General features: G+C 32.0%; 2 protein-coding genes and 1 pseudogene across 4 annotated transcripts; 1 reads left to right on the forward strand and 2 right to left on the reverse strand.

The window, feature by feature from the left end:
- Nucleotides 1-1,812: 1,812 nt before the first annotated feature.
- LOC25482340 (rust resistance kinase Lr10) lies at nucleotides 1,813-5,599 on the reverse strand. Its single transcript, XM_013610889.3, has 2 exons — nucleotides 4,792-5,599; nucleotides 1,813-3,117 (listed from the first exon to the last, which is right to left on the reverse strand). Exons 1-2 carry the CDS (start codon nucleotides 5,537-5,539, stop codon nucleotides 2,015-2,017), a joined length of 1,851 nt encoding a protein of 616 aa, XP_013466343.2. The 5' UTR covers nucleotides 5,540-5,599; the 3' UTR covers nucleotides 1,813-2,014.
- A 3,148-nt stretch (nucleotides 5,600-8,747) lies between these two features.
- Nucleotides 8,748-19,323, forward strand: LOC25482343 (LEAF RUST 10 DISEASE-RESISTANCE LOCUS RECEPTOR-LIKE PROTEIN KINASE-like 2.4). 3 transcript variants are annotated; one of them, XM_013610892.3, is made up of 5 exons: nucleotides 8,748-9,492; nucleotides 9,620-9,754; nucleotides 16,142-16,174; nucleotides 16,652-16,675; nucleotides 17,901-19,323. In XM_013610892.3, exons 1-5 carry the CDS (start codon nucleotides 8,841-8,843, stop codon nucleotides 19,133-19,135), a joined length of 2,079 nt encoding a protein of 692 aa, XP_013466346.2. In that variant the 5' UTR covers nucleotides 8,748-8,840; the 3' UTR covers nucleotides 19,136-19,323. The 3 variants fall into 3 exon arrangements, with proteins under 3 accessions (XP_013466346.2, XP_039689620.1, XP_039689623.1); XM_039833686.1 differs by lacking the exon at nucleotides 16,142-16,174; XM_039833689.1 differs by lacking the exon at nucleotides 9,620-9,754.
- Nucleotides 19,324-23,723: 4,400 nt separating this feature from the next.
- On the reverse strand, nucleotides 23,724-25,808 carry LOC25482346 (rust resistance kinase Lr10-like; annotated as a pseudogene).
- Between the last annotated feature and the right edge of the window lie 940 nt (nucleotides 25,809-26,748).

Consider the following 26,748-nt stretch of genomic DNA (forward strand, 5'->3'; position numbering starts at 1 on the left):
TCATCATAGTTGAAAATTGCTTGCACCAGCTTAATATTCCAAGTGTTTGTGGAGATGATACACACCTTCAACTCTGTTAAATAAGTTGGCATGGTTGTTTTAGGTTTTAAAAATTGACCAGACTTTATTGAAGGTTCAGACAAACAATAATCTGCAACCGATTACGAATACACCATCTATACGCTGGTGGGTAGCCAGGATCTGCCGATAAAAACTGATGAGTTTGTTTGACTGCCTTTATTTTGGACCTAAAAACAGAAAATAGCAAATGGATTTTGGAACCTGGAAAATCTAATACTGAAAAGGTGAAAATGGGCTACTATTACTATGCAGAACTGAAATCAATATTTTAAGCAATAAAATTATTTAATAGGCTATGTAAAACTATAAGCTTGTGTTTGGAAAACAAAGCTATGGTGCCACAGCAGGGATGGTAGGATGTTAGGCCTTGGTGATGTCATTTTCCGTGCATTCAGCTCTAAATTACCGTGTTTCCAAACATATTGTATATAGCTTAACATCGATTTATAACGATGGTAGGTGAGTTTGTAGAATCTCCAGGTAGCAGTCAAGGTAGATTTCTGAGTTGTCCAATTCCTTGTACAGGCATTCCTTTAGGAGTTTGAAATGGCTTTGGAGGCATTTCCAAGGACTCAACATCTCCTTCAATTGTTCATTGACGGACGATCAATTGGTTTCATCTGTATATACCACAATGCAACTATTATCATCTTCTTCAATATCTTTTCCTCCTCTTCTGTACCATTTCCCATTTCTATTTCCTTCCCTTCGCTAAATTGGTCGTAAACCCAAGAAGGGAAATAAACTTGACTCTTGACTCTTATGCGCACGTCTATTCTATTACTTGTTCGTGTTATTATATTTGCACTTTGTTCATCCTTTTTGCTCTTCTTGCGATACTCATAATTACCAAGAGATTGATCCATCCATTAGTGTTTTATATGGCATATTTTACTATGCTATGTTGTATGTCTTAACAAGGTTTGAACTTTATGTCCTTCTATTTTGAAAATTATGGGACTAGGAAAAAACCCAACGAAAAAACATTGTGCAAGACCAACAACTCCATCGTTAAAAACCTTACTAGGAAAAGATGAGGGCAGTGCAAGAAATCTACATCAACCAAAGATAAATCCTTAAGGAAACCAATACTACAGAAGAAAAAAGGAAGAGAAGGACACATCTATCTAGTAAAGCAAGGTGAAACACGCTTTTCATCTGACGAAGAAAATGCTAGCTTGCCTCTTGTAAAAGGAAGCATTCCTCTGGTGGAAAACAAAAAAAACTCATAGACCTTTCAAAGAACCCATAATTTGGTCTTAAATAAGTGAACACGAAAAGATTTGTGAAGTTTCAAAGATGCATCTTCTTCTGTTATTTAAACTTCTTTACCTAAATTAATATGGCTTCATCTGCTTGACACAAACAACGTATCATCTGGTCATGAGTCACTCCCTTACAATTCCTATACATCATTTACTTACAAACCCCTTAATCGGTATAACGTGGTTTCGATGTTGTGAAGTATAAGTTCAGTAACAAGAGGATCACTGTGAAATTAGTGCATTGAGTAATAGGTGTTTATTAAACGCAGAATGTAGTGCTCTGATAATAAATAAGGATTTAGGAGCTACAATTAGAGTTTATATTGGAATTCTCTTATAGTCATGTTCTTCTTGAAATTTATTCTCTCAAATGTTATCAATTTAACTTTATTCTTATTAATTGCAAATCTTGAGAAGCAATTCAACACTTGTAAACCTATCACTCTTCTAATATCTTAGTGGATTAAACTTTATTCATATATTTCGTTTCAACATTTGTGTTACACCGTTCAATCGAAAGTTTATAACATATAACCTCTGTAAATCTTTGCAAAAATATTAAACTATTTTCTATTAAAGTACATCAAAATTAACGGACGTCACACCTAATTATATGTAAGATGTTAATCTTGCAGCACGTGATATTTTTCTAATCTGACTGCCTTATCTCATTCATGTATAGCTTCCAACTCTAAGGTTGAAAATTTTGTTTTGGTTTCCACAACTCTGGACGTCGTCGAGTTAAAAGGGTTTGGGGGAACAATCAAGTTTTCTTCTTCTAGAGCCTCTAACATTTTGAGCACAACTGTTATAGATGGACGATTTATTGGATTCCACTGTATGCACCATAGTCCTACGATTGCGAGTTTCTTTAAAATTCTATCATCTTCTGCTCCTTCAATATTTACGTGAATATCTCGGCCTTCAAGTAGATTGTGAATCCATTCTGGATATAGAACTTGAATATTTTCCTCAGACAACTGACCTATATTTTTTCTTCCTCCAACCATTTCAAGCAGTAACATCCCATAACTATATATGTCAGCTTTATACGATACATTTCCAAAGTTCCTCGAAAACACTTCAGGTGCAATGTAACCTAAAGTCCCTCTTGCGGCAGTTACTGACACTTTGCTTTGATTTTTAGAACACAATTTCGCCAAACCAAAATCAGTAATTTTTGGAACAAACTTGTCATCTAATAGCACGTTATGGGGATTAATATCGAAGTGAAGAATTTGCTGATCACAACTCATGTGAAGATACTCAATACCTTTGGCTATGCCAAGAGCAATTTGTTGTAGCTTCTCCCATCCGAGAAAATGGTCCATATCATCAGGTCGGGTTATGAAGTTCTGTAACGAACCATTTGGAAAGAAATTATAAACAAGAGCACGGTAGGATCCATCGGCGCAAAATCCAACCAAGCGAACAACATTGATGTGATGAATTTTTCCCATAGCTTTCACTTCGTTAATGAACTCTTTTCCATCGCCCTCGGTGTTTTTAAGCATCTTCACAGCCACAAGAATTTCATTAGATAATTTACCTTTGAAAACTGCACCATGAGCTCCTTCACCTAACTCTTCCCTAAAATTATTTGTAATCCTCTTTATATCAGCATAAGAGAATCTTGCAGGGTTGAGTGCCCTGTAATCCTCTAAGAACTTTTCGATTCTAGTCTCATCTTCACCTTTCAGTTTAAAATAGCTATAGAGATGCAAACAGGCTGCAATAATCAGTGTTACCATAACTGAACCTACGAACACAACTGCACAAAACAACACTAATTAATTTATGAGTAATTATTTCCTAGGAACGAATACTTTTTTTTTTCACGTTACATTACCAAAAAGTCTTACATAAATCAAATGTCAAGACCATAAAAATGCCAAATCTAACAATAAATAGGAAGCGCATATTTAGCTAAATAATAAGCAGTTTGGTTGGCTTCATGCCTAACATGCAAAAAAATTAAGCTACATAAATTAACATTAAAACTAATACACTTTATAATAATAGAGTCGACATAGGAGGGAGGTTGTTGATGAGCATTAAACGTCAAAACCACATTAGAAACATCTGATTCTGCTATAAGATTCATAAAAAGACATCTCTTTCGCAGCTACCAAAACTTTTTGATATATCGACTTTAAGCACACCAAATTAAAACATGACACAAAAAAAAAAAAAAAACTTGTAAAAAAATCTTTAGAAATAAAAATGAGAGCATGGGTCTTCGAATCTATTAGATATTTCCTAAAAAATGTGGAATAAGGAGTGTTATGAACACATTTTTTCAAGTCTAACACATAATATTTTATTGGGTGAAATTTACGTGGGTCTTAAACTTTAGAACTGGATCTTACATAAAATGGTGAGATCCACATAGAATTCACTTGATAAGAGAATAAGTTTCGGATAAAGCGTTAAAGATAAATAGTTTCGAACATTTGACAGTTTGGTGGGTGTGGTGAATGGGAATGAATTCCATCCATAACTACTGATAGCAATCTTTCCTATTTTTGACTTTGTCTTGAAAAAATATGCTTAAATATATCTTTATTTTATTTCAATATACACATTTTACTTTTAGCTCATTTAGAAAAGAAAAAAAATTTACTTAGGTTTTGTAAAAAATAGATATTAATTGTTTTGAATCCTTATAGATATATAATTTTGGGTAATAGGTCTTTACCCCCATGTAATATGTCATTTCCGGTTTTCTCCACTGTAATTTTTTTTTTGTTTCACCCCCTTTAAAAAAAAAATATTTATTTACCCCCTAATATTATATTAAACAAAAACCAATTATATATTTTTTTCAAGAAATTTTCGTTTTTATTTAGCCTATTAGGGGGTAAATCAAAGCAATTTTTTTTTACAGGGGGTAAATAAAAAAAAAATTACAGGATGGAAAACCGGAATTAACCTATATTACAGGGGGTAAAGACCTATTAACCCTATAATTTTTGCTTTCAATCTTTTTAAATCAGATTTAGTGTATAAAATTTGTTCATGTTAGAATTAATCTAATATGTATATATAATATTCATTTTAATCAATTTTAATCCTTATGAATTAAATAAAATGCACTACATATTACTAAGATTCTTTCAAACATATTCTAAGGGATATGAAAAAAATTCTATTGGATGTTAACAAAAGAAAACTTAACAAAAACGTTTCATGGACAAACAAGTTTCCCTACCCATACCACCACTATTTAATCACATGTAAAATTGTCGTTAATTCAGTTGAGTATACATTAAATATTGTTTCCGGTATTTGATCAAAAAGTCTTACCATTTGATCAACTTTGATATGATGTATCTTATTGATCAAATGGAAGAAAAAAAAGAAAAAAACTTGTCCATGGTGCAAGATTGATTTCCTTATACACATTAGACCAAGTCTCGAAAAAATGTAAAGAGGTATATCTCACCTGTGGCATATAGAAGTATCTTTTTAGTTGGTTTGTGATGACGGTCAAAACATTCTATCTCGTCTTCAGTTCCATTGTTTTTCAGTTTACACATCTTCCCTTCTATTTCACACTTGCTACAATTGGGTTTTGACCATGTCATAACCAAAATATTATCATATCGCAAGGACAACGATGAAGAAAGAATATCTAAAGTCTTGGTGCAGAGTATTGGGTCCAAACCCAAAGCAAGGAGTGTATTACTAGAATCAGCAACATAAACCGGGCAGGATAATGAACTACAATCCATGAAAGTGTAGCTATAATTGTAGTCGGATCTCGAAAATAATTGAAAAGGTGAAATTTGTGAATGAAGAAGCTTTAAAAACTGTCTTGGAAGGCAATTTTCAGGGTCAGATACTTGTAATTGTTGTAATTGATAATCTATTGCTGTGACTTCGAGTTGAATTGGACCAGAATGTGGATGAAGCTCAAGTAGAGTTTTCTGCGTGTCTGAACAACTAAGATTAAAGCCGGTATAACTGCATCCATATTCTGTTTCTCTGTCGTTAAGTCGGAAGGGAAATCGGATTGGCGGGCCGTGACGTCCGCACCTAAAATCCTTCCGACTACAACCATTAACTTGGCACATACCTAAGTTGCAATTACAAAGCAAGATGAGAATCATGACCACCAAAATATTTGTAAAGGTTACCATTTTTGTAGTTATTGATAACAATAGGGTAACATATGGTTTGGGGAGAGACATTATAAGAAGAACCAGATTATAAAAATACGTATGGATAATAATTGGGACGATAGTTTATTGACACGTCCATACGATTTAATAGTCCACATTGAACCATAAGATTTGAAAATCCACAATGAAAATCATATAGATATTTAAAAGACTTTTCTTTTTCTCCATGAAGTGAACCATACGATCTAAAAGTCCACAATATTGAAATTACATAACTATTTTCTTGGCAGCTTTCAGCGTAGTCTATTCTGTAGTATATAATATAAAGAAAATAACCTCTTTCGCCTCTCTTTTGGGTTGATATTTTCACTTTTCAACAATGTCATTAATTTTCGATACAAATAACACATATAACAAATATATATAAAAAAATTAAATATTTATACTTATTATTTCATTATCCTAATTATACTCGTAAACAACTTTTATATAATAAAGGTTATTGTTGGTGTCATCAAAAAAAGAATTTAGATTATTTTTTTTTTATATTGTTGGTGTAATTGAAATAGATAAACATGGTTAGCTTGGTTTGTTGTAACTTGAAAGCAAGAAACATTTATATTTTAAGTTTTAATCAAAATAAAAATTTCATAAAAAAAACATCTTTCATAACTTTTAAACGTTAGTGCAATAAAAAGAGCGGAAAAACGGTCACGTCTTTTCGCTAGTGCTTATAGTGCTCATACTCAAAGTAAAACTGTAAACATATAAAAATAAAATTCAGTAATTTTGTTTTGGACCGGCTAAAATGTCATATCCAATTAGCAAATGAACAATTATAAAGTAAAACCCTCCCCCACAAAAAAAAAAATATATATATATATATATAAAGTAAAACCCTACCCCTCAAAAAAAAATATATATATATATATATATATAAAGTAAAGGGTTAATAGGTCTTTACCCCCCTGTAATATAAGACACTTTTGGTTTTGCCCCCTGTAAAAAATTTTTTTTAGATTCCGTCCTTGTAAAATGAAGATTCTTCAAGATTGCCCCCTGAGCCCTGTGACTCAGCAGAATCTATGATGTGGCATTTTTTTTGGATGCCAAGTGTAAAAAATAATTTACATGTCATTTAAAATTAAAAAAAAAAATATATATTTTTTTTAAAAAACGAAAAATAATTTAAAAATCAGAAAAAAAATAGAATTTTTTTTCAAAAATTTAAAAAATTGAATTTTTTTTTAAAAAATAAAGTTCCAGATTCTTTTTAAAAAATAAAAAAAAATTCAGATTTTAAAAAAAAAAATTAAGTTCCAGATTTTTGTTAAAATCAGAAAAAACATGCAGATTTTTTTAATTTAATTTTTAAAATAAAAAAAATATATTTTATATTTCAAAATCTTTATTCCAGAAATTTTATAAATTCTTTTTTGAAATTAAATAATTAGAAAAAAATTCAAATATTTTTTACAAATTCAAAAAAATTAGATAATACTTTTTTTTTCCAAATTTTATAATTTTAATTTAATTCGGATTTTTTTTTTAAATTTAGTATAATTTTTTTTGGAAAATTTGGAAATATATTAAGTTCGAGAATGGAAATGGTATACCATATGAGTTTTCATGTCATTGATTGGAAATATATTAAGTTAGCATTTAGAAAAAAATTCAAAAAATATATTCCTGAATTTTTACGAATTTTTTTTCCTGAAATTAGGAAGTATTTTAAAAAAGAAACTGGATTTTATAAAAAATTTCAAAAAAAAATCAGAATTTTTTCTAAATTTAAAATTTTCGAAAATATCTGAAGTTAAGATTTTAAAAATTTAAATAAAATCATTTTTTTTTCCAGATTAAATAGTTGGAATTTAAAAATATTTATATCCAAATTTTTAAAAATTAAAATATTTTCCAGAATTTTCATTCTTTGTAGAAAAAATTTAAAAAACTTTTTTATTTCGAAAAAAATATGAATGTTTTTTAATTTCGAAAAAGATAAGACAATTTTCTATTTCGGAAAAAAAATCTAAATGTTTTTAATTTTTGGAAAAAAAAAATCTAATTTTTTTTCGATTTAAAAAAATAGTTTGAATTTTTTCAGATTTTTTAAAATTTTGGAAATTAATTTTCAGATTTTTTAAAATATAATTTTCGTTTTTTTAAATTTTATTTTTTATTTTAATTTTTTTAAATAAAAATGACGTGTAAACTTTTTTTTACACGTGGCAAGCAAAAAAAAAAAAAAAAAAAGTAAAAGCCACGTAGGTGCCACATCATAGATTCTGCTGAGTCACAGGGCTCAGGGGGCAATCTTGAAGAATCTTCATTTTACAAGGACGGAATCTAAAAAATTTTTTTTACAAGGGGCAAAACCAAAAGTGCTCTATATTACAGGGGGGTAAAGACCTATTAACCCTAAAGTAAAACCCAACACTCTTCCTTATACCTATAAGTAGAGCTCCACTTCCAAACAAGGTAAGTTAATTATTTCCTTCAAACCTCTTAATCTTTTTGTTTCCCATCTGACTTGGGCAGCGCTTGTGCGGATACAACCCCATCCGTTTCACCAGCAACGTTCCAGGTGCTTCCATGGATTCTGACCAGATCTTCAACAATGGTACACTTTTCTTCCACCGATTCATTTGCAATGTAAGATTATCTATCTTTCTTAAGATAATCTTGTTATCGGACACAACAAATTTAAAACTTATTGGATCTGTTTTTGTAACAACTGTTTGGATTGAATTGCATTAATATATATTATTTATTATTTTTATATTTTTGCTAATACTTATTAGTTAAATTTAATCTCTTTTTTTCTCTCAAAAAACTCCCCTAAAATTGGATTACACGCATTCAAATATTTGAGATATCTATAATTATTCAATTACGATCGGACGATTAAAATTCAATCTTTAAATTTTTTATAAAAATAAATATGGCTTTTATATGTGTTTAGTCCTTGCAAATAGGGGTCATTTAAAAAATGGTCTCTGTATTCCTTAATCCTGGCATTTTGTCCTCCCAAAATTTAATCATTTAAAATTTGGTCCCTCCCCCCACTTAATCATTGTCAAGTCACTAGATTAGCTGACGTGGCACATTGACTCAGCAAAGTTTGACGTGAAGTGACAAAAATACTCCTCCTTCCATCAGAGAGGGCAGCGAAATTACTTAGGGGTATTTTTGGAACTGTTGATCACTGATGTCCCAAGGGCATGATCAATGTTCCTCTTATAAATAAATGCATGTAATCCAATTCCTCATTGAAAAGGAAATAGCGTAGGAAAGTTCCATATTGACTTGAGTTACATTTTTCTTTTAAAACTGTACTCTACCACCAAAACTAGCACAGTGAGTGAAAATGGTTTCAACCTCTAACTTTGGAGTAAAAGCCAGATATGCAAGAGGTGTGATAGTATTTCTTTACTTGTTTCTACTTCCACACAAAACTTATTCACAACCTTGTTCTTCTTCCTGTGGAAAAATTTCCAACATAACTTATCCATTCCGACTAAAACACGACCCAGACCACTGTGGCAACAATTTGTACGAGTTGAATTGTCTAAACAACGTTACAGTATTGAAGCTGTATGATGCTGAATATTTGGTGCAATCAATCAATTACAACAATTACACAATACGAGTTGTTGACCCAAACATTCAACCTACCAACTGCTCCTCTCTCCCTCACTTCTTCTTATACAGAAACAATTTTACCCAAAAAGATACTAATTCATACAAATACAGCTTCCGTCGATCGAATTCCACGTTTGATTATTCCGATAGAATTGATTTATCCAGGCCTGTAATTTACCTGAAGTGTACAAGTCCACCTAGTAACGTTGTGGATAAATATTATACGGATACAACTTCATGCCTGGATGAACACACATATGTTATTGTCGGGGACCCACAACTTGGAATATTGCAGCCTCAATGCCGTGTTAAGCTTGTTACTCTCACATCCTTCTGGGTTCCACCACCATCTGTATTTAGCATCAACAACATTATAGGTACAAAAATCAATATTTCTTTTTTTTAAATGAACCAAATCAATGTTTGAACTCAAATGTATTTTTATTTGATGATTATTATATACTGTGTAGATTTTTTTGTGTGTAAATATTATTTCTTTTATAGGCAACGTTTCATACATAGATATTCATAAGGCACTAGGCTATGGATTTGAAATTTCCTGGATGCAAGCCTCTTGTCGTTGTGATTATTGCTACCTCAAGGACCCTACTAGCGAGATTCAGTGTTACGACTTCTACTGTAAGACCTTAGTCCTTTGTTAAATTTTCTTTCTCTTGTAAAAAAATAAACCATTTTATTGTCCCAGTTGCTGTAAGACCTTAGCTAGCATATTTATTATTAATAAACTAGAGTTTTGCAGAGAATCAAAAAGAAGACGATTAGGGTTTCCAATGACATTAGGGGTCAATATGTTGAGAATATAAGATAATATTTTATGAGAAATGATATTCGTACAACCATTTTGTAACAACTTTTTGACAACTTTCTCTTTCATACTCACATTATGTTTTCATTCTCTCTTCTTTTTCTCCCTCCATTGTTTTTTACCAATGGAAAGGTAGGAAAAAGAAGTTGTCATGATAGTTGTAAAAAATGGTTGTTCAAATATCACTACTCATATTTTATAGACTTTACTAAGTTAGAAATATAAAGGTTTAATAACTTATTATCTAATACCTCTCTTCAAATTCATGATGCAACTATAAAAAACATCAAAGTTTATCAAACACATGGTCGGTCCAACAAGTTCAAAGGTCTAAAGAAATTTTTACTGTTAAGTCTTTTACAATAAAAAATTACATAAGTTTTTTGAAAATTAAAAAAATTACTGAGAGTCAAGAGTTGAACCTTGGACAAAGAGGATATGAGGTCTTCGCTTTTGCGAACTCAGCTTGGGAAACATTTATTCTCAAGTTTTCATATTGTATATTTTTAAGTAAATTAAAATATTTTGAGGCATTTTTCCATGAGTATTACTTTTCCCATCCTATGACAGTCTCACACATCCTGTAAAATTTCTAAAAATGCCCCTTTGCAGTCCGGATTTCATAATCTGGACTATGCTTATGTATAATCAGCAATCATAATCTCTCCCATTTCAGCAATTTTGAATTTTGCTTTTAAAAACAAACAAAAAAAGGGGTCTATCCATGTCACATAAAATCATAAAAACACAAGGATGAGAGTTAGGAAGATTAACATTCTCCTTAAAATGACTATCCATGCTACAAAGATGTTTAGAATTGGTGCTGGTGTTGTCCGGATTACGTAATCCAAACTATATCAGCACCATGATAAAAAGGGTCTAAACGATGAAATTTTGGATTTTGAGGGCGGAGTCCCGTAAGAAATCCCTTCTAAGGGAGTCTTGATCATAAAAATACAAGGATGAAAGCTAAGAAGATTAATATTGTCCTTAAAATGACTATCCATGTTATAAACATGTTCAGAATTGGTGCTGGTACTGTTCGGATTACGTAATCCGAACTGCATCAGCACCATAAGCAAATAGCGCGCCCTATTTTTTGAGATTTTCGGATTACAAAATCCGAATTGGTGAAAAACTCTTTTTTTTTTTCACCCTATTACAAAGGAAAACACAAGTTCGGATTTTAAAATCCGAAAATCTCAAGGGCATTTTTGGAAGAAAAAAATAGGGCGCGCGAGAAATGGATAGGTTGGGAAAAGTAATACCCTTTTTCCATTCCAAAATGTTTGAGGCCTAAAGCCCTTGCTTAGGCCACATGCCCCTTGGGCTAGCTCTGATCAAACAAAAAAAAAACTTACTCAATAATATAAACTTCAAATATTTAATATTCTAATATTATCCCTCAAGTTGAAGCTCACTAAGGTTTAGAACTGTTAAAAAATTAACCCTAAAACTAAATCAAACCAACTAATATAATAATCATGTGAGAGGGGAGAATCCAACGAATGAGCACCAGCCAGAGAAGAAGCGACAACCTGGGAAAATCATCAAACTAAAGAACCCAATCACACGAACCTGAACAGAAGAACAAATAGAGCGAAGTAACCAAACAAGAACCAACAGAGAGAGAAGCAATCAAACAACAGGAAACAGAACAATCAAAGTAAATAGAAGAATCAACCAAGAGAGAGAATCAATCAAACAAGAGAACTAATAGAAAGAATCAATCAAACAAAAGAACCAACAGGGAGAGGATAAATCAATTATAAGAAACCAATACGGGTCAATTCAAAAGAATAAACTAATATGACGAGGAGCAATCAAACTAGAATCAACAGGGAACAAACAAATCAATATAGCGTCTGTTTGGTAGAGTGTTTTTCGCTACCCAAACGACGTTTCCATATCCTAACGTTGTTTCCATCTTTTCTGTCATGTTTGGGAAAGATTAAAATTGGATCTGAAACACCGTTTCCTTTTCCAAACGCGGGTTGAACTGAAGCTGCAATTCCAAGCTTCTGCGTTTTTAGAATCAATCATGAAGAAGCCCCAAATTCATTTCCAGTTTTACCTCGGTTTTTCTGATGTGTTTTCCCTGCTTGGTTCTTGCTACAGTGGCGTTTCTAGAGGTCAGGGAAGGAAGATCAATGGGATTCTCATTGCTTCAGAAAACAAAGAATCCAAATAAAGCCCATTCTACTATTTTATATTTTTTTTATAAACGTTTATTTTCTTCTGACACCCTTTATTCTTATATTATATTAAAAATAATACAATTTATAAAACAAATTTAAAAAAACAAAAACTCTTATAAACTAAAATATTTTTAAAATGAATTTATGAATCAATAAAAATGAATTTATGATCTTAGATAAGTTAAAATAATTATCTAAAATGAAAATGATATTTAGTTTTAAATACAAACTATCCAAACAATTTTAATTCAAACTATCCAAACAACATCAACTCGAAAGAATCACTTTTAAATGAGTATATCTAAACATAATCCATTCACATCAAACTCACTTTTAACCAAACCATTTCTCTCAAATTCAATTTTATTAAAATCAATTCTCTTCACCGCCATACCAAACACATACACAGAGAAGAACCAACCTACAAATTTTGAACCCAAAATCCAACTAGAGAGGAGAGATGAACATCTAAAAGAAAATTCAAACAAAATTTTAAAACTCAAAATCAAATAGAAAGAAGGGAAACTAACATCCAAATAACCAACCAAAATCGAAATTTCTTAAACTTGTCAAACGATTGCATATAGGCTGGAATGAGAATAGCGAAACTTAGTACAAAATAAAATAAAAATCAAACAAAGAGAGATATAAGACCTATAAAGCATAGGCACATGTACCGGTATGTAATACGACAAATTTTTTTTAAAAGAAGGTATGCATATATGTCCATTGAATTACTATTATTGTTGTAAAAACATGCTTACAAAAAAAAAAAGGGTTAATAGTGTTTTGCCTATGTAATTTTTGATATTTCCCCTATAAAAAATTTTCCTTAGATTTCCTTCCTTGTAAAATCAAGATTCTCCAAAAAACACCCTCAAATCCATCACTCACCAGATTCCTTCCTTGTAAAGCTTTATTAACTCAAAAAATAAATTATAAAAAAATAGTATAATTTTTTTTTGAAGGAAAAAAAAAAAAAATTGGTATAATATTATTCATATTTTGAGTCATGTATTTAACGACATTCTACTATCATGTTGCTTAAAACATTTACTTCTTTTTTCCAACTCCTTAACTATTTTCATCAAAAACAAGAGAGTGAACTGAAATATAGATAAAAAAGCAAAATAATTTATGATATCGTTCAGTCGCGTGTACATTTTTGTTGCATACACTACGGTGAATCAACTAAGGATATATATATATATATATATATATATATATATATATATATATATATATGATAGCAGCTTGGAGCAACCAAGGCCCAAGAGAAATATAACTAAGCCTGCTTGGACTAAGAACTTCATTTGTAAGTAGTATTGGGCCTGAGTCAGAACTAGATTAGGAGAGCCCAACCCAAAAAACTAGTCCAATAGGTGGGAGAACCTCAAGGCTTAAGTACCACATCAAGCACTTTGATATACTCGATGTGGGACTCCTAACAATATATATATATATATATATATATATATATATATATATATATATATATATAAGATATGAATAGGCAGTCTCGTTACGGTTAGTTCATGTGCTTCACCATTTTTAGAGTACACGTGTTTGATAAGATAAGACACAAAGAGTTGTTTCATATATTCTAGATCCTTACGAAAAGTTTTCTCAACAACAACACGTGATCTCCGAAGCATGGATAATCCTCGGATAAGATATGATCCGGTGTCAGACTTGGATCGTGTCCGACATCAAAAATACAATTATACTGAATTATGTGATTTTTTCAAATTATTAATGGTGTTGGTGTGTCTGTGTTTGTGTTATATTCGATATTTATGTCCGTATATGTGATTCATAGCACGTGATGCACGAATCCAAAAAGAGATTAATGAAAACGACCAGTTTTTAAAAACAACAAAATCAAGCAACAAATCTCAAAGGCATTACTATTGCAAATCACCGAATATAATAAAGAACATGAACAAACCGAGGAATTAAAACATACCAAAATTACAACCTACAAACTTAATGAATCATCAGAGACCAAACTAAATACATTCCCAAACGGTTGGGACTTCGATAGCGGAAGCCATGAATGGTTAAAGGAGGATCTAACCATATTTTTTATGTCGAAAATTGCTCTTCTCCCTTTTAGACTAGATCATTCCCTTAAATACATCGTAATAGTTAACTGTTCTCCCGCTGACACTTTTAAAATCGGCTCATTCTATTATACACTAATCATATATATGAGAAGAATGAGATTAAGGATAATAACTTGCAAGTAATCTTTGTATTCTATCTTTGATTGTACTTTCTGTTAGTGTAGTACAATTAGAATATGCGCATATATATATATATATATATATATATATATATATATATATTGATTGTACTCCATCTCTCACACAATAATGAAGATTCATGTTCCTTTTCTATTGTTTCATAATATGGTATCAGAGCACTCTCTCTGAGAGTGGTTCTGAACCTAACCGTTTTTCTCTTTCCTTATCTGCTGCGATTCATCGCTTTCTTCTTCCTTTTTCTGGTTGAAATTCATGCGTTTTCTCGCAATTTCACCTTGATTCTTGATATATTCACCATTGTTTTCCTCGTTTTTATACTTCTTAATTCATTATTCAAGCTTTCTGTACTTCCTCATCTTCATCAATGGTACACGGTCAGAATTCTCAGCAAAACACTGATTCAGTTGATAGATATATATCACCCTCCAACTTGTGGGGGGCTATTACACACTAAACATATAGATGAGAAGAACGAGATTAAGGATAATAACTTGCAGTACAAGTAATCTTTGTATTCTATCTTTGATTGTACTTTCTGTTAGTGTAGTAAAATTAGATTAGTGTAGTACAGTTAGAATATGCCTATATATATATAGTGATTGTACTCCATCTCTTACACAATAATAAAGATTCATTTTCCTTTTCTATTGTTTCATAATATATTCACTTTTTAAGTCGGTTCAACCGATCTTAAAAGTGCCAGCGGAAATTAATTCCCGCTGAAAATGCCGAGCCTGAGTTAGCTCACACTGAATTTAAGGGAATGAGCAATTTCATAAGTGAGAAGAGCAATTTTCCTTGATGTCATGTTAATAAAATAGAGTTTCACAAAGAATAATAAAGGTGATTGCTAGGGAATGCAATGGCATTAGTTGTCAATATGTTACAAGAGAATATATGATATATAATATCTAATAGATTCTACTAACTTAGAAATATAAAAGTTCAATCGCATAAGCTCAATAACTTGTTATCTAACACTTTTCCTTTCTTTTTTGAGTAATAATTACCTAACACTTATAACCAAATAATTGTGTTCAAGTAGTTAATGAGCTTCAGACGAATTGTTTAGGAGAACCAAAGTTTGATTCTTAGATAGAACAATTTTTTCCAACTTTACTTACTTCTCGATCGAACTATGGATTAATAGAATCTTTTTCCTTAAGAATTGGAGAGTTAACACAAGAAAAATTTAGCATAGTTATACCAATAACTCTATGTCAAAAATTAACTTTTTAGAAGATAAATTAATCCAATTAACTTTTTAGAAGATAAATTAAACCAATTAACTTTTTTCATAAAATTTTGATATTATATGATATTTCATTACATGCATGATGCATCTTATTTTTGTTAGTTGTTATTTCAAGTTAGCATAATTGATTAGTGATTTAATTCAAGTTTGTTTGATTAAATCACATAGTAATCAAGTTAGTTTTGGTTGTTAAAAGTTAGTTACAGTTTTGCTTGTTTTTAGCATTGTTAGGGGTTTGAGAGATGACTTGTTTTCAAGCAACTTTGTATATAAGCACTTGTATGTGTGCATATCAACGAATTTCAATTTATATATGTGTGCATGAATAAGTGGATAGTAAATCATGAACAGCAAAAATCACATGAATGGTAAAATTTAGTTTAAAAATGGATTTAATTGTAAATTAGTACTAATTTGACACGATATTGTGTATTATTTTCAACATATGTAAAATGATTTCTTCTTTATTGCAATTTTCAGCACGGTGGATGTATCTGGCCGACATTCTGTTTGGTAAGGCTCTCTAATTTAATTTAAAATTTTCTTAATTTTTAATTTTTAGTAATCATATGCACTAAGTTTATCTTAAAATTCTTCAGTTAGTTGAAGTCGAATAATATCTCGTCAACTTCTTCCCTGCATTAAGATTAGGGAAAAGAGAGATTAATATGAAATAATATAACATAAATATCAATAACAGAGTTCGATTAAATTTGGCTACATCTTAGGACTGTTGCAGACTTTTCAATTGAAAAGAAAAATATATATAAAGTATTTACAATCATTCACAAAAGAGCATTTAAGCCTAAAAATAATTATCATGTTGGCTAATTGATAGGGAAGCGTATAGTACTACATGTGTGTATACGTACATTTTTGTTAAAAAAGTGAACTATAATATTATTGTTATTTTTTTATGAAGTAAACTGCACTATAATTCTTTAATCTCAAGAAAAAACTTCACTATACTTTTTTTTTTTTCTGTTGCAGGTTTTGTCGTTGGCATTATTCGAGGTATGGATTCCATATCATCCATTCATCGTGTTTTCTCTTTTATGAATGATAAATTGCATAGTCATTACCCCTTCTCCTTTCTTGTAAACCATAGAACCTGCGAGCAATACCTTTCAATGATTCTTTTGAATAAGGCTTTTTTTCCTTTTGAAATTCTAGCGCACTTGTTTTAAATGTTCTATATGATGTTTTAACGTTTGCAATGTTACGATTAATGTTCCAACATCACGCGATAAGCAGAAATAAAAACAAGAAAATAAATGACAGGAAAGTAAAAAATATTATTTCCTTAAACAATAACGGGCGCGCGTACAAGTAGGCGAGAACCCAGGCACACTGAACTGTGCCAGAATGTTGGAGCATCGTATCCAACATCTTATAGAGACGCCTAAACACATGTTGAAACTTCGGTTCCAACTTACAGAACAAGGATATTTGTTTTAGCAACAATGCAGCCAATCCAAATACCCACCACTTTTTAAATCGAACATTTTCCAACCATAACTACAAAATCAGAATTAAACTAGTTTGGTGCTTCTAATGATGTTGATCTGTTAATTCACTCCCACCCTCCAGAGGGGTTCATTCCTTTGCTGCAATCGGATGAATTAGGAACGCTCTTTTTGAGGCGTTAGTTTCTGTTCTTTTCTTTTTGTTTCTGTGGTTTTCTTTCTGTTTTATTAGCCTTGTAACCAAAAAAAGCAGAATTAAACTAAAACCTTAGAAGAGATACATGTAATATCATCTAAATGTTATTGGATTGTGATTGAATGTATTAGGAAAAAAACTTAAACCTTAATTAAATTAGAAGAGATACGTCTACACTTTTTAGACTTTGGTATATGGATAATATATCGGACATCCCTTGAATAACCTCATCAAGCATGGACGATCACAATGACATACAAAAAAAAAAAAAAAGAACTTAAGGTCTAAAATAACACATTTTCCAAAATAAATGGATCAAAATCACGACACAATTTCTTCAAATCGCATCAAGATTTTTGACGAACCTTCAACATCAATTTGAGTAACTTTTCAACAGCAGCTCAATGAGTATGAAAATGCTAAGTTAACAAAGCAATAATTCTAGGAATTTTCTCAACAATTTTCATTAATTTTACATGTTGTTTGATATGGTTATCTGAATGTATAATCCTATGGTTCTGTCACTAGCCTAGATGTTTATCATGAGTTATGACCAACACTTTGATATGAATTGTAGGACTTCGTGAGCTAGCAGGCATGAATAATAATTCGGACTATGTTAATATTGGCGGTGAATATGTTGGAGCATTTACAGGAAGGTATGTTCTGCCATGGATTACAGTTAGAATTATGTTGGGCATCATACTTTTCTCTGCGTTGTTGATCTATAAATATCGAAGAAGACATGCATCAATATATGAAAATATCGAAGATTTTCTGCAAAATAATACACTCATGCCAATAAGGTATTCATACAAAGAGATAAAGCAGATGGCAAAAGGTTTCAAGGTAAAATTGGGTGAAGGAGGTTATGGAGATGTGTATAAAGGAAATCTAATAAGTGGTCCATTTATAGCCATAAAGATGTTGAAAATTAAATCAAAAACTAATGGGCAAGATTTCATAAGTGAAGTTGCAACCATAGGGAGAATATACCATTCAAATGTGGTAAGACTCATTGGGTTTTGTGTCGAAGGATCAAAACGCGCTCTTGTTTACGAGTACATGCCCAAAGGCTCACTTGATAAATATATTTTCAACAAAGAGGGAGTTATATCTCTTACTAACGACCAAATATATGAGATATCTCTTGGAGTGGCTCGTGGAATTTCATATCTTCATCAAGGGTGTGATATGCAAATTTTGCATTTTGATATTAAGCCTCACAACATCCTTCTTGACGAAAATTTCATCCCTAAAGTTTCAGATTTTGGTCTTGCAAAGCTTTATCCTATTGACAATAGCATTGTCGCTTTGACAGCAGCAAGAGGAACAATTGGTTACATGGCTCCTGAATTGTTCTACCAAAATATTGGGAGAATATCACACAAGGCCGATGTGTATAGTTTTGGAATGCTTCTGATTGAAATTGCAAGTAGGAGTAGAAATTTGAATTCACATGCTGAGCATTCAAGCCAACTTTATATCCCCTTTTGGATTTATGATCAATTGGTTAAAAATACAGTGACAGAAATGGAAGATGTGATTATGGAGGAAATTAATGATGTTTTGAAGAAAATGTTCATAGTTGGATTATGGTGTATACAGTTGAAACCCATTGATCGTCCTTCAATGAAAAAAGTAGTAGAGATGCTTGAAGGAGATATTGAAAATATGGAAATGCCTCCAAAGCCTTTGTTATATCCACATGAAACAATTCAAGAGAATCTTGATAGTAACTCAAATGAAACTGAATCAGATTGGCCAACCAGTTATTCGGAGGAAATTGTAACCAATCCTTTACTGAAGTAATTATGTGTGTTTTACATTTTGATTGTTTTGTTGTCTGATGAATTATGGCATAATGTTACTATGTAGTGTTTGCTTTACTTGTAAAAAATGAAACATGAATTTGTTACTTTATTACCTAAATGTAATCTTTGCATGTGCAATATATAAAAACAATACATGGGTTGAGTAACTCAAGTGGTTTGAGCTAAGATATAAGGAGTTGAAGGTCCTGGATTCAAACTCAGAGGGAAGAGTAAATATTAATCTAACAACTAAATACTAATATTTACTATTAAAAAAAATGTAAAAAAGGAAATATATTTTCTAAAACCTAATCATCTGTCCAATATGTATATATATCATCTTGCTCCATTTTTTAGTTATAGCTCTTAAGAAGTTAATATATCTTGAGAATCCTGATATGGTGATTTTAGTGGAAAGCAAGAGAAAATAATAAAAATTATTTCATATTAGAAACATGTATAGTTTACATAACATGGCTGCTGTTAATCTTAACATGGAACGTAAATTTACCCCCCATTTTTCCCTTCATATGTTCTAACGTTTGAACTAGGACTTGTGTTATATTTGCGCGTGATTTGGGGTATTTATGCATTAGATAGAAGGAAATTAGGACTCTTGAAAGGCTTAGGGAGAGTGTTACTTGCTGCGCAAGTTCTGAATATTGAATTTTGATCAGCAAATTCTCTAAAAACAAAACTAGTGAGTTTAAAGTAGAAATTTTATCTTGGTTAGCAAGACTTTCAATATTAGCATTTTATATGCAATATGTAAAAATAACACATATTTCCTTGAAGTGGTATGGAACCTAATCAGTTGTCCAATCTGTATATTTTTCATCTAGCTCCCATTTTTCTAGTTAGAGCTGTTTAGAAGTTAATCTATTTTAAGAATCTTGATATGTTGCTTTTAATGAACATGAAAAGTAAAGGTAGATATAACGCCCCATTTTTCCTATCTTACGTGCTAACGTTTGAACTTGGACTTGTGTTATATTTGTGTTTCATTTTAGGGTATTTCTGCATTGGGTAAGTCTAGTTTATTTTTGCGTAGACATGAATAAGTCTAGACAAAAAAATGTCTTTTTCCAGCCGCACGAGTAAATTCAGACGAGTCTTGTTCAATAAATTCCTCGAATTTCTCAACTGATGGAAGTGGTTTTTATATTCCATCTCCTAGACTAGCTCAAGAGCCCACAATAGGCCAAATGTTACCCCTTCCAACGTGGGAATTTTGCTTTTTTTCCTCAAAGTTATTTGGTTCGTAACTTCCGGACGACTTATTTTTTTTGTGCTTAGAAACCCTTTGGGAGATATCTCCCAAACGTTGTTGTATACACTTAAAAAGAGTAAATATGTGGCCAAGAGAGCCGTCGTCCCAACATGGTCACACAACCTATATACTGTTCTTTTTCCTTTCAAGACTGAAACGTCCTTCATCAATCCGAAGGACCAAGCCCAGAACTTCACCATTTTCCAGCTTATTGAAGATTCAAAGCATAATACAAAGATGCCAAGAGATTTCAGTTTGGGTGTGTGTCACAAACAGTTCAGAGGCTCGTGTTGGTGTAAGCCCTAGAGGCCAATAGTTTATGTTAAACCTATCTTATGTATCATGACTTTTATTATTGAATAATATATGGCACTCTTTATTATATTTAGATAATGTTAATAAAGTCCTTAGAATAGATAGTTCGTGTAATAATATATTAAGTGTGACTTAATCATGAGATTACATTATCTTATAGAACGCTATTCTTAAATGTATCCGTAGTCAAAACTTTAATATGAATAAAGGATAATAATAAAGCGTCGAGACTATTATGTATATAGACTGATGACCGCATCTCATGGGTCATAGATATGAGATATCAAGTCTATACATAGATATAAATATTAGGAGTAATATTTATATTGGATTGACCCACTGTGAGAATACTACATAGTAAGTTATGAAATTGTCATAAGATATTCTCACAATGATAATAATGTATATCGCTCTTAGACCTGAAACCACTATGATCTCTAGATGTGGACTCAAGTGCTTTGTTGCCATTCTAACGTTGTCTGTAAAAGGATAACAATAACGTTGGTTGATGGGCACTTGATGAATCATGCTGAGGGTCATGAGTGTCCTAGATGGGATTTGTCCCTCCTCATAAACAGGAGATATATCTTTAGGCCTCTTGATGAAATATGACTATAAATATGCATGGCCATGCCGAACTAAGTCAATATAAGATATTGGACTTATTCGTTAAATAGTATATTTCGGAATCAAGATAAATAAACATTGATCTATACAAGGGTGACACTATCTATGCCTTGGGATCAATGAAGATATTGAGACAAAGGAGTAATTATACACATATGTATTATCATGAAAGGTTTCGTCAGATCACTTGACATTCTTGTCACTTGGGTAGCCATGATGTGTTGCTAGATACCGCTCATTGTTTATAATATTAAATATTAGATTTAATATTATTGCCAACGTGACTAGAACCTAAAGGGTCACACACAAAGAACAGTCAAAAGAGATATGTATAAGTACGACTTATATAAAGGGTGCGCTTAGTAAATAATGCTAATGATTTAGCAAAGTTTACTTAAACTCGTATTGGGCTTAATGAAGTCAAAAACGAGTTTGACTTGCAAAGCACATAAGGAGTTCTATAAATAGAACCCTAGTGCAACAGTTTGCGGTTACGTTCTTTTGCAGAAACCCAAGCTCTCTGACTTCCGTATTCTTGGCTAGCACCGAGGTTTTGGAGGAGCACTGTTCGTGTGGACTTGATAGAGGCTCTGCTATTTGCTTGGCTGTGATCGTGATTCCGGTTCGCAGATTTCACCGTTCGTTCTCAGACCAACCGTTCTAAGGTAACAATCATATCACTGGTTCAAGTTCCAATTCGTAATGATCCAAGGAAAGTAAATCGAAATTTAATTCCGCTGCTTATTCTGTTTATGTCGATTTACCTTCAGCTCGAACACTATACACCATTGGATTGGAGAAATAAAAAATCTCTACAGTTGCTGACATGAAAATTATTTAACTCTATGAGGGATTTGCATTTTCCATATTAGGTTCCATTTTCATGCTTGTTGAATATTGTTTGCTGATAAACAGTAATTATTTGCACACAGGTTTTAAAAAATGGTTCGTTACCGAGTAAAAGGCCGCGACAAAAAGGTATAGGCAGCGGACGTTGCCGTTTTTCACCGAAATTTCAGAGTGAACAAAAATCACGACGAAACGCCGTTACAGCCGCAAAAAAATGCCGTTCATGACAATAGACATAGAATCCAGATATTTTTTTCAATTGAGATAGATAAAAATCATATTTTTGATACATATCTGATCATAAATTACTCAAGTTATCTCCTTACCTTGTTTAGAACTCAAAATCTTCTAGTTTAAGTTATTTAAGTTACTATCATTATTTAAGAGTTGTGCAATGTTGTGATTAATTCACACCGCAACAACCGCAATCCGTATCGCAACACCCATAACGACCGAAATCGTGAAATCCTATACGCGACCTTGACCGCAACCGTTATTTAGAACCTTGCACAGAGCCTTTATAAGTTCTTTTCACTGAACTTTGGCTTGTTCAAAAAAAGTTCTCTTCACTGAGTATATGCCATTATTGAATTTAAACATTCTACAAATAAGGTTATATTCATGAGTGCATGGTAGAATAAAAGTAGTGATAATGGCATGTGTGTCATCATGGTTAAAAATAGCTCGCACCAGTTCAAGTGTTTGTGGGATGCAATAGGTCTTGAACAGAAGAAAATAATGATAATACACAACAAGTAATAGATAGCTTGCAGCACAAGAAAGCCACTTAAAGGGCTTTTTAGTCTTTTTACGTTCTTCTTCTTTGTAACAGTTTAGTTAGTTACTTGGTTCTATGTAACTACTATATAAGCTTGCTTGTAAAAACCTTTTGATCTAATGAGAATATTTCACTCTTTGTTCATTTCATAATATGGTATCAGATTTACGTTCTTCTTCTTTGTAACAGTTTAGTTAGTTACTTGGTTCTATGTAACTACTATATAAGCTTGCTTGTAAGAACCTTTTGATCTAAAGAGAATATTTCACTCTTTGTTCATTTCATACTAATAGGAGATGATACACTCCTTCAATTCTGTTAAATAAGTTGGCATGGTTGTTTTAGGTTTTAAAAATTGTCCGGACTTTATTGAAGGTTCGAACAAACATTAATCCTCAACCGATTACCAATACACTATCTATACGCTGGTGAGCCTGGGAGCCAGGCTCTGCCGATTAAAAATGTTGGGTTTGTTAGAGTGCATTTATTTGGGACCTGTAAACAGCAAATAGATTTTGGAACCTGGAAAATGTAATACTGAAAATGGGATACTGTTACTATTTAGAACTGAAATCAAAATTATTTTAAGCAATAAAATTATTTAATAGTTTATGTAAAACTAAGCTTGTGTTTGGAAAACAAAACTACGGTGCCACTCCAGGGATGGTAGGATGTTAGGCCTTGGAGATGTCATTTTCTGTGCATTCAACTCTAAATTACCGTGTTTCCAAACATGTTGTATCTAGCTTAACGTCGATTTACAACAATGGTAAGCGAGTTTGTAGAATCTCCAGGTAGCAGCCAAGGTAGATTTCTGAGTTGTCCAATGCCTTGTACAGGCATTCCTTTTGCAGTTTGAAATGGCTTAGGAGGCATTTCCAAGGACTCAACATCTCCTACAAGCAACTCAACCACTTTGTTCATCGAAGGACGGTCAATTGGTTTCATCTATATACACCACAACGCAACTATTATCATCTTCTTCAATATCTTCTCCTCTGTTGTGAATTCGATGAAAAATCACACCAATAACAACTTGATGTGTGGAGCAAGGGATAATCAAGCAACCAAAACAAAGTGTATGAAAGTTATAAATACAAGCCAAAAGTAGAAAACAACGGCGAGAAGAACACAAAGAAATTTGTTGACCCAGTTCGGTCCAATCTGACCTAGTCTGGGGGAGAGAGCAGCCCTCCAATCCACTATATGATGAGTACCGTTACAAAGAGAAATCAATGGGTTACAAGGATAAGTCTCCCGCCTAATTCTACCCAAAGTCTCAATCTCTTCCCGTAACCAAGAGACTTCAATCCTAATAGTGTTTCCCAAGGTGAATCAACCCACAAACCCTAGTGTTTTCTCCTAAGAGACAAACTCTATACAAACCCTAGTTTTGTTGTTGCCTTTCTAAACCCTTGTTTCAGCCCCCTCTATCTCTCTCTCAAAGTTTAGCCTGATACAAGGTCTATATTTATAGTAAAAGTATAACTCATAAATTTGGAACAAATACCACAATGAAGATACGTTTTTTTTTCTCCTTCAATGAAAGAATATTTGCATCAAAAATATAATATTCCCTTTCAAAATATATTTGCATTAAATTGTTCTTCATACGATATAAAAATATATTTATTGTCCATAAATATATTTTCAGCACAAAATATATTTGAAACAAATCTTTTATATTTTTAGCAACAATATTCTCCATCCATCAAATTTTGAGTCATACTACAACATCCTCCTCCTCCGTACCATTCCCCATTTCTATTTCCTTCCCTTCGCTAAATTGGTCGTAAACCCAAGAAGTGAAATAAACTTGACTCTTATGATCTTCACTCTCATTCATGTTCCTTCTCCTACTCGCCATTTCCATTAACAACATTCCAAGCTATAAACATCTGCTTTGTACGATACTCCTCCAATGTTCTTATAGAACAACTCTGGTGCCATGTATCCCATAGTTCCTCTTGCAGCTGTACACTACAAAAAAAACAAAAATTAGTGAGGGAAATTTTGTGAGGGAAAACGTGAAATCCCTCTCTAATTCCGTCACTAAATTTTGCGACCATGGAATTTGTGAGGAATTTCATTTTTTCCGTCACTAATTTCCGTCACTAATTTTACTTTTTCTGGCAGTGGTAAGCGACACAATGCTATTGTCCGTTGGATATAACTTTGCTAGTCAAAAATCCGAAACCTTTGGAGTGAAGTTTACGTCAAGAAGAATGTTATGAGGCTTTATGTCAAAATGCAAAATCCTCATGTCACACCCTCTATGTAGATATTCAATACCACGCGCTACACCAAGAGCTATATCAAACATTTTCTCAGAACTCAAAGAACCCATTCTTTCTCTTGAGAAAATGTGTTTTTCAAGAGAATCGTTAGGCATGAACTCATAAACAAGTGCTCTTTTTGTTTTCTCAACACAAAAGCCAATTAGGTGAACCACATTAACATGGTGAATCGTTCCAATGGTAGCAACTTCATTGATGAATTCCTGTCCATTTGCTCTTGATTTAATTTCCACCTAGCAATTGTCCTTTGTAAACAGAACCATAGCCACCTTCGCCAAGTTTATCATTAAATTCTTTTGTCATTTTTTTAATGTCCGAGTAAGAGTATCTTATTGGCATGAGATTATTGTGAGATTTAAGAAACTCTTCAACTGAATCATATGCAGATAAATGCCTCCTTCTCCATTTATATGCCATGTACATCGGGATAAATAGTAAACCACCTATGATTCTTATCAGAAGAATAATTCCTGTTTTGACAAAAGTAAAAACAGATACGTTAAGATCCCTCTAAGAAAAAAATATTTTATTGTTGATTAACAATGAATTTGAACTACACAACTTATCTACCATTTTAAGAAACATACTGATGATAGCGCCTAATTTATGAGGACCTGTAAAATACAAATTCATATAAGTACACCAAAGAAATGAACTTTTTTTTCTTTTACAAAACTGAATAGATGATATTTGCAAACTCGTTGTAACCAAGCCTAATTTAGATATCATATTCACAAGTATAAGGTCATGTCTCATTGTTCACTTCTTTTTTCTTATGCAAGTTATTCAGCAATAAAGCATTGATCTAAAAAAATGTCTTAATTATAAAATGGGATTTAAATGTTAAGTTTAGGGAAAGCTATGATTTATTTGGATTCCCATCTTATTTTTTTATGATCTGTTATGCAATAAAATGAAATTAGTTGTGGATTTCCATCTTAAGTTACATCAAATGGATGTAAAGATTGCGTTTCTAAATGGTATCATTGATGAGACATTTCATATAGTGCAACCGGAAAACTTGTTTTGGAAGATTCAAAGTATATGGTTTGTAAACTTAAGAAACTTATCTATGGGTTCAAGCAAGCATCTCGACAATGGTATTTCGAATTTCATCTAGTGATCATCTCAATTGGTTTTGAGGTGAATTGAGTCTATGATTGTATATATCATAAGTTCTGTGGGAGCGAGTATATCATAGTTTTGAGCTGAATTTGCACGTTGTCCAGAATTTGTGATTGTGATTGGCGATATTATTGATATCACCATTGAATAGATAAAGCAAAAGAAATTGAAAAAGTGAAACCAAAGATACGGTGAGTGGGAAATCAAAGGTAATTGTGAGTCGGAAATTATAGGCAGTTCTTTTTCCTTCAAACAATTTATGTGTGCAGTCGTGTGGTCTGATACATGGGAAGAAAAAAAAGTCTCACAGTGGCAGCGGCGGTAACCGACAAAGGGGGGAAATATAACAC

The sequence above is a fragment of the Medicago truncatula genome, chromosome 1 (assembly GCF_003473485.1).
Source record: "Medicago truncatula cultivar Jemalong A17 chromosome 1, MtrunA17r5.0-ANR, whole genome shotgun sequence".
NCBI classification, from domain to species: domain Eukaryota; kingdom Viridiplantae; phylum Streptophyta; class Magnoliopsida; order Fabales; family Fabaceae; genus Medicago; species Medicago truncatula.

Coding starts and splice junctions, on each gene's coding strand:
- LOC25482343 (XM_013610892.3), top strand. CDS start 8,841: ATGGTTTCAACCTCTAACTTTGGAGTAAAAGCCAGATATGCAAGAGGT. Junction 16,175..16,651: donor TCTGGCCGACATTCTGTTTG/GTAAGGCTCTCT, acceptor TTTCTGTTGCAG/GTTTTGTCGTTGGCATTATT. Junction 16,676..17,900: donor TGTCGTTGGCATTATTCGAG/GTATGGATTCCA, acceptor TATGAATTGTAG/GACTTCGTGAGCTAGCAGGC.
- LOC25482340 (XM_013610889.3), bottom strand. CDS start 5,539: ATGTCTCTCCCCAAACCATATGTTACCCTATTGTTATCAATAACTACA. Junction 3,118..4,791: donor GATACTTCTATATGCCACAG/GTGAGATATACC, acceptor TGTTTTGTGCAG/TTGTGTTCGTAGGTTCAGTT.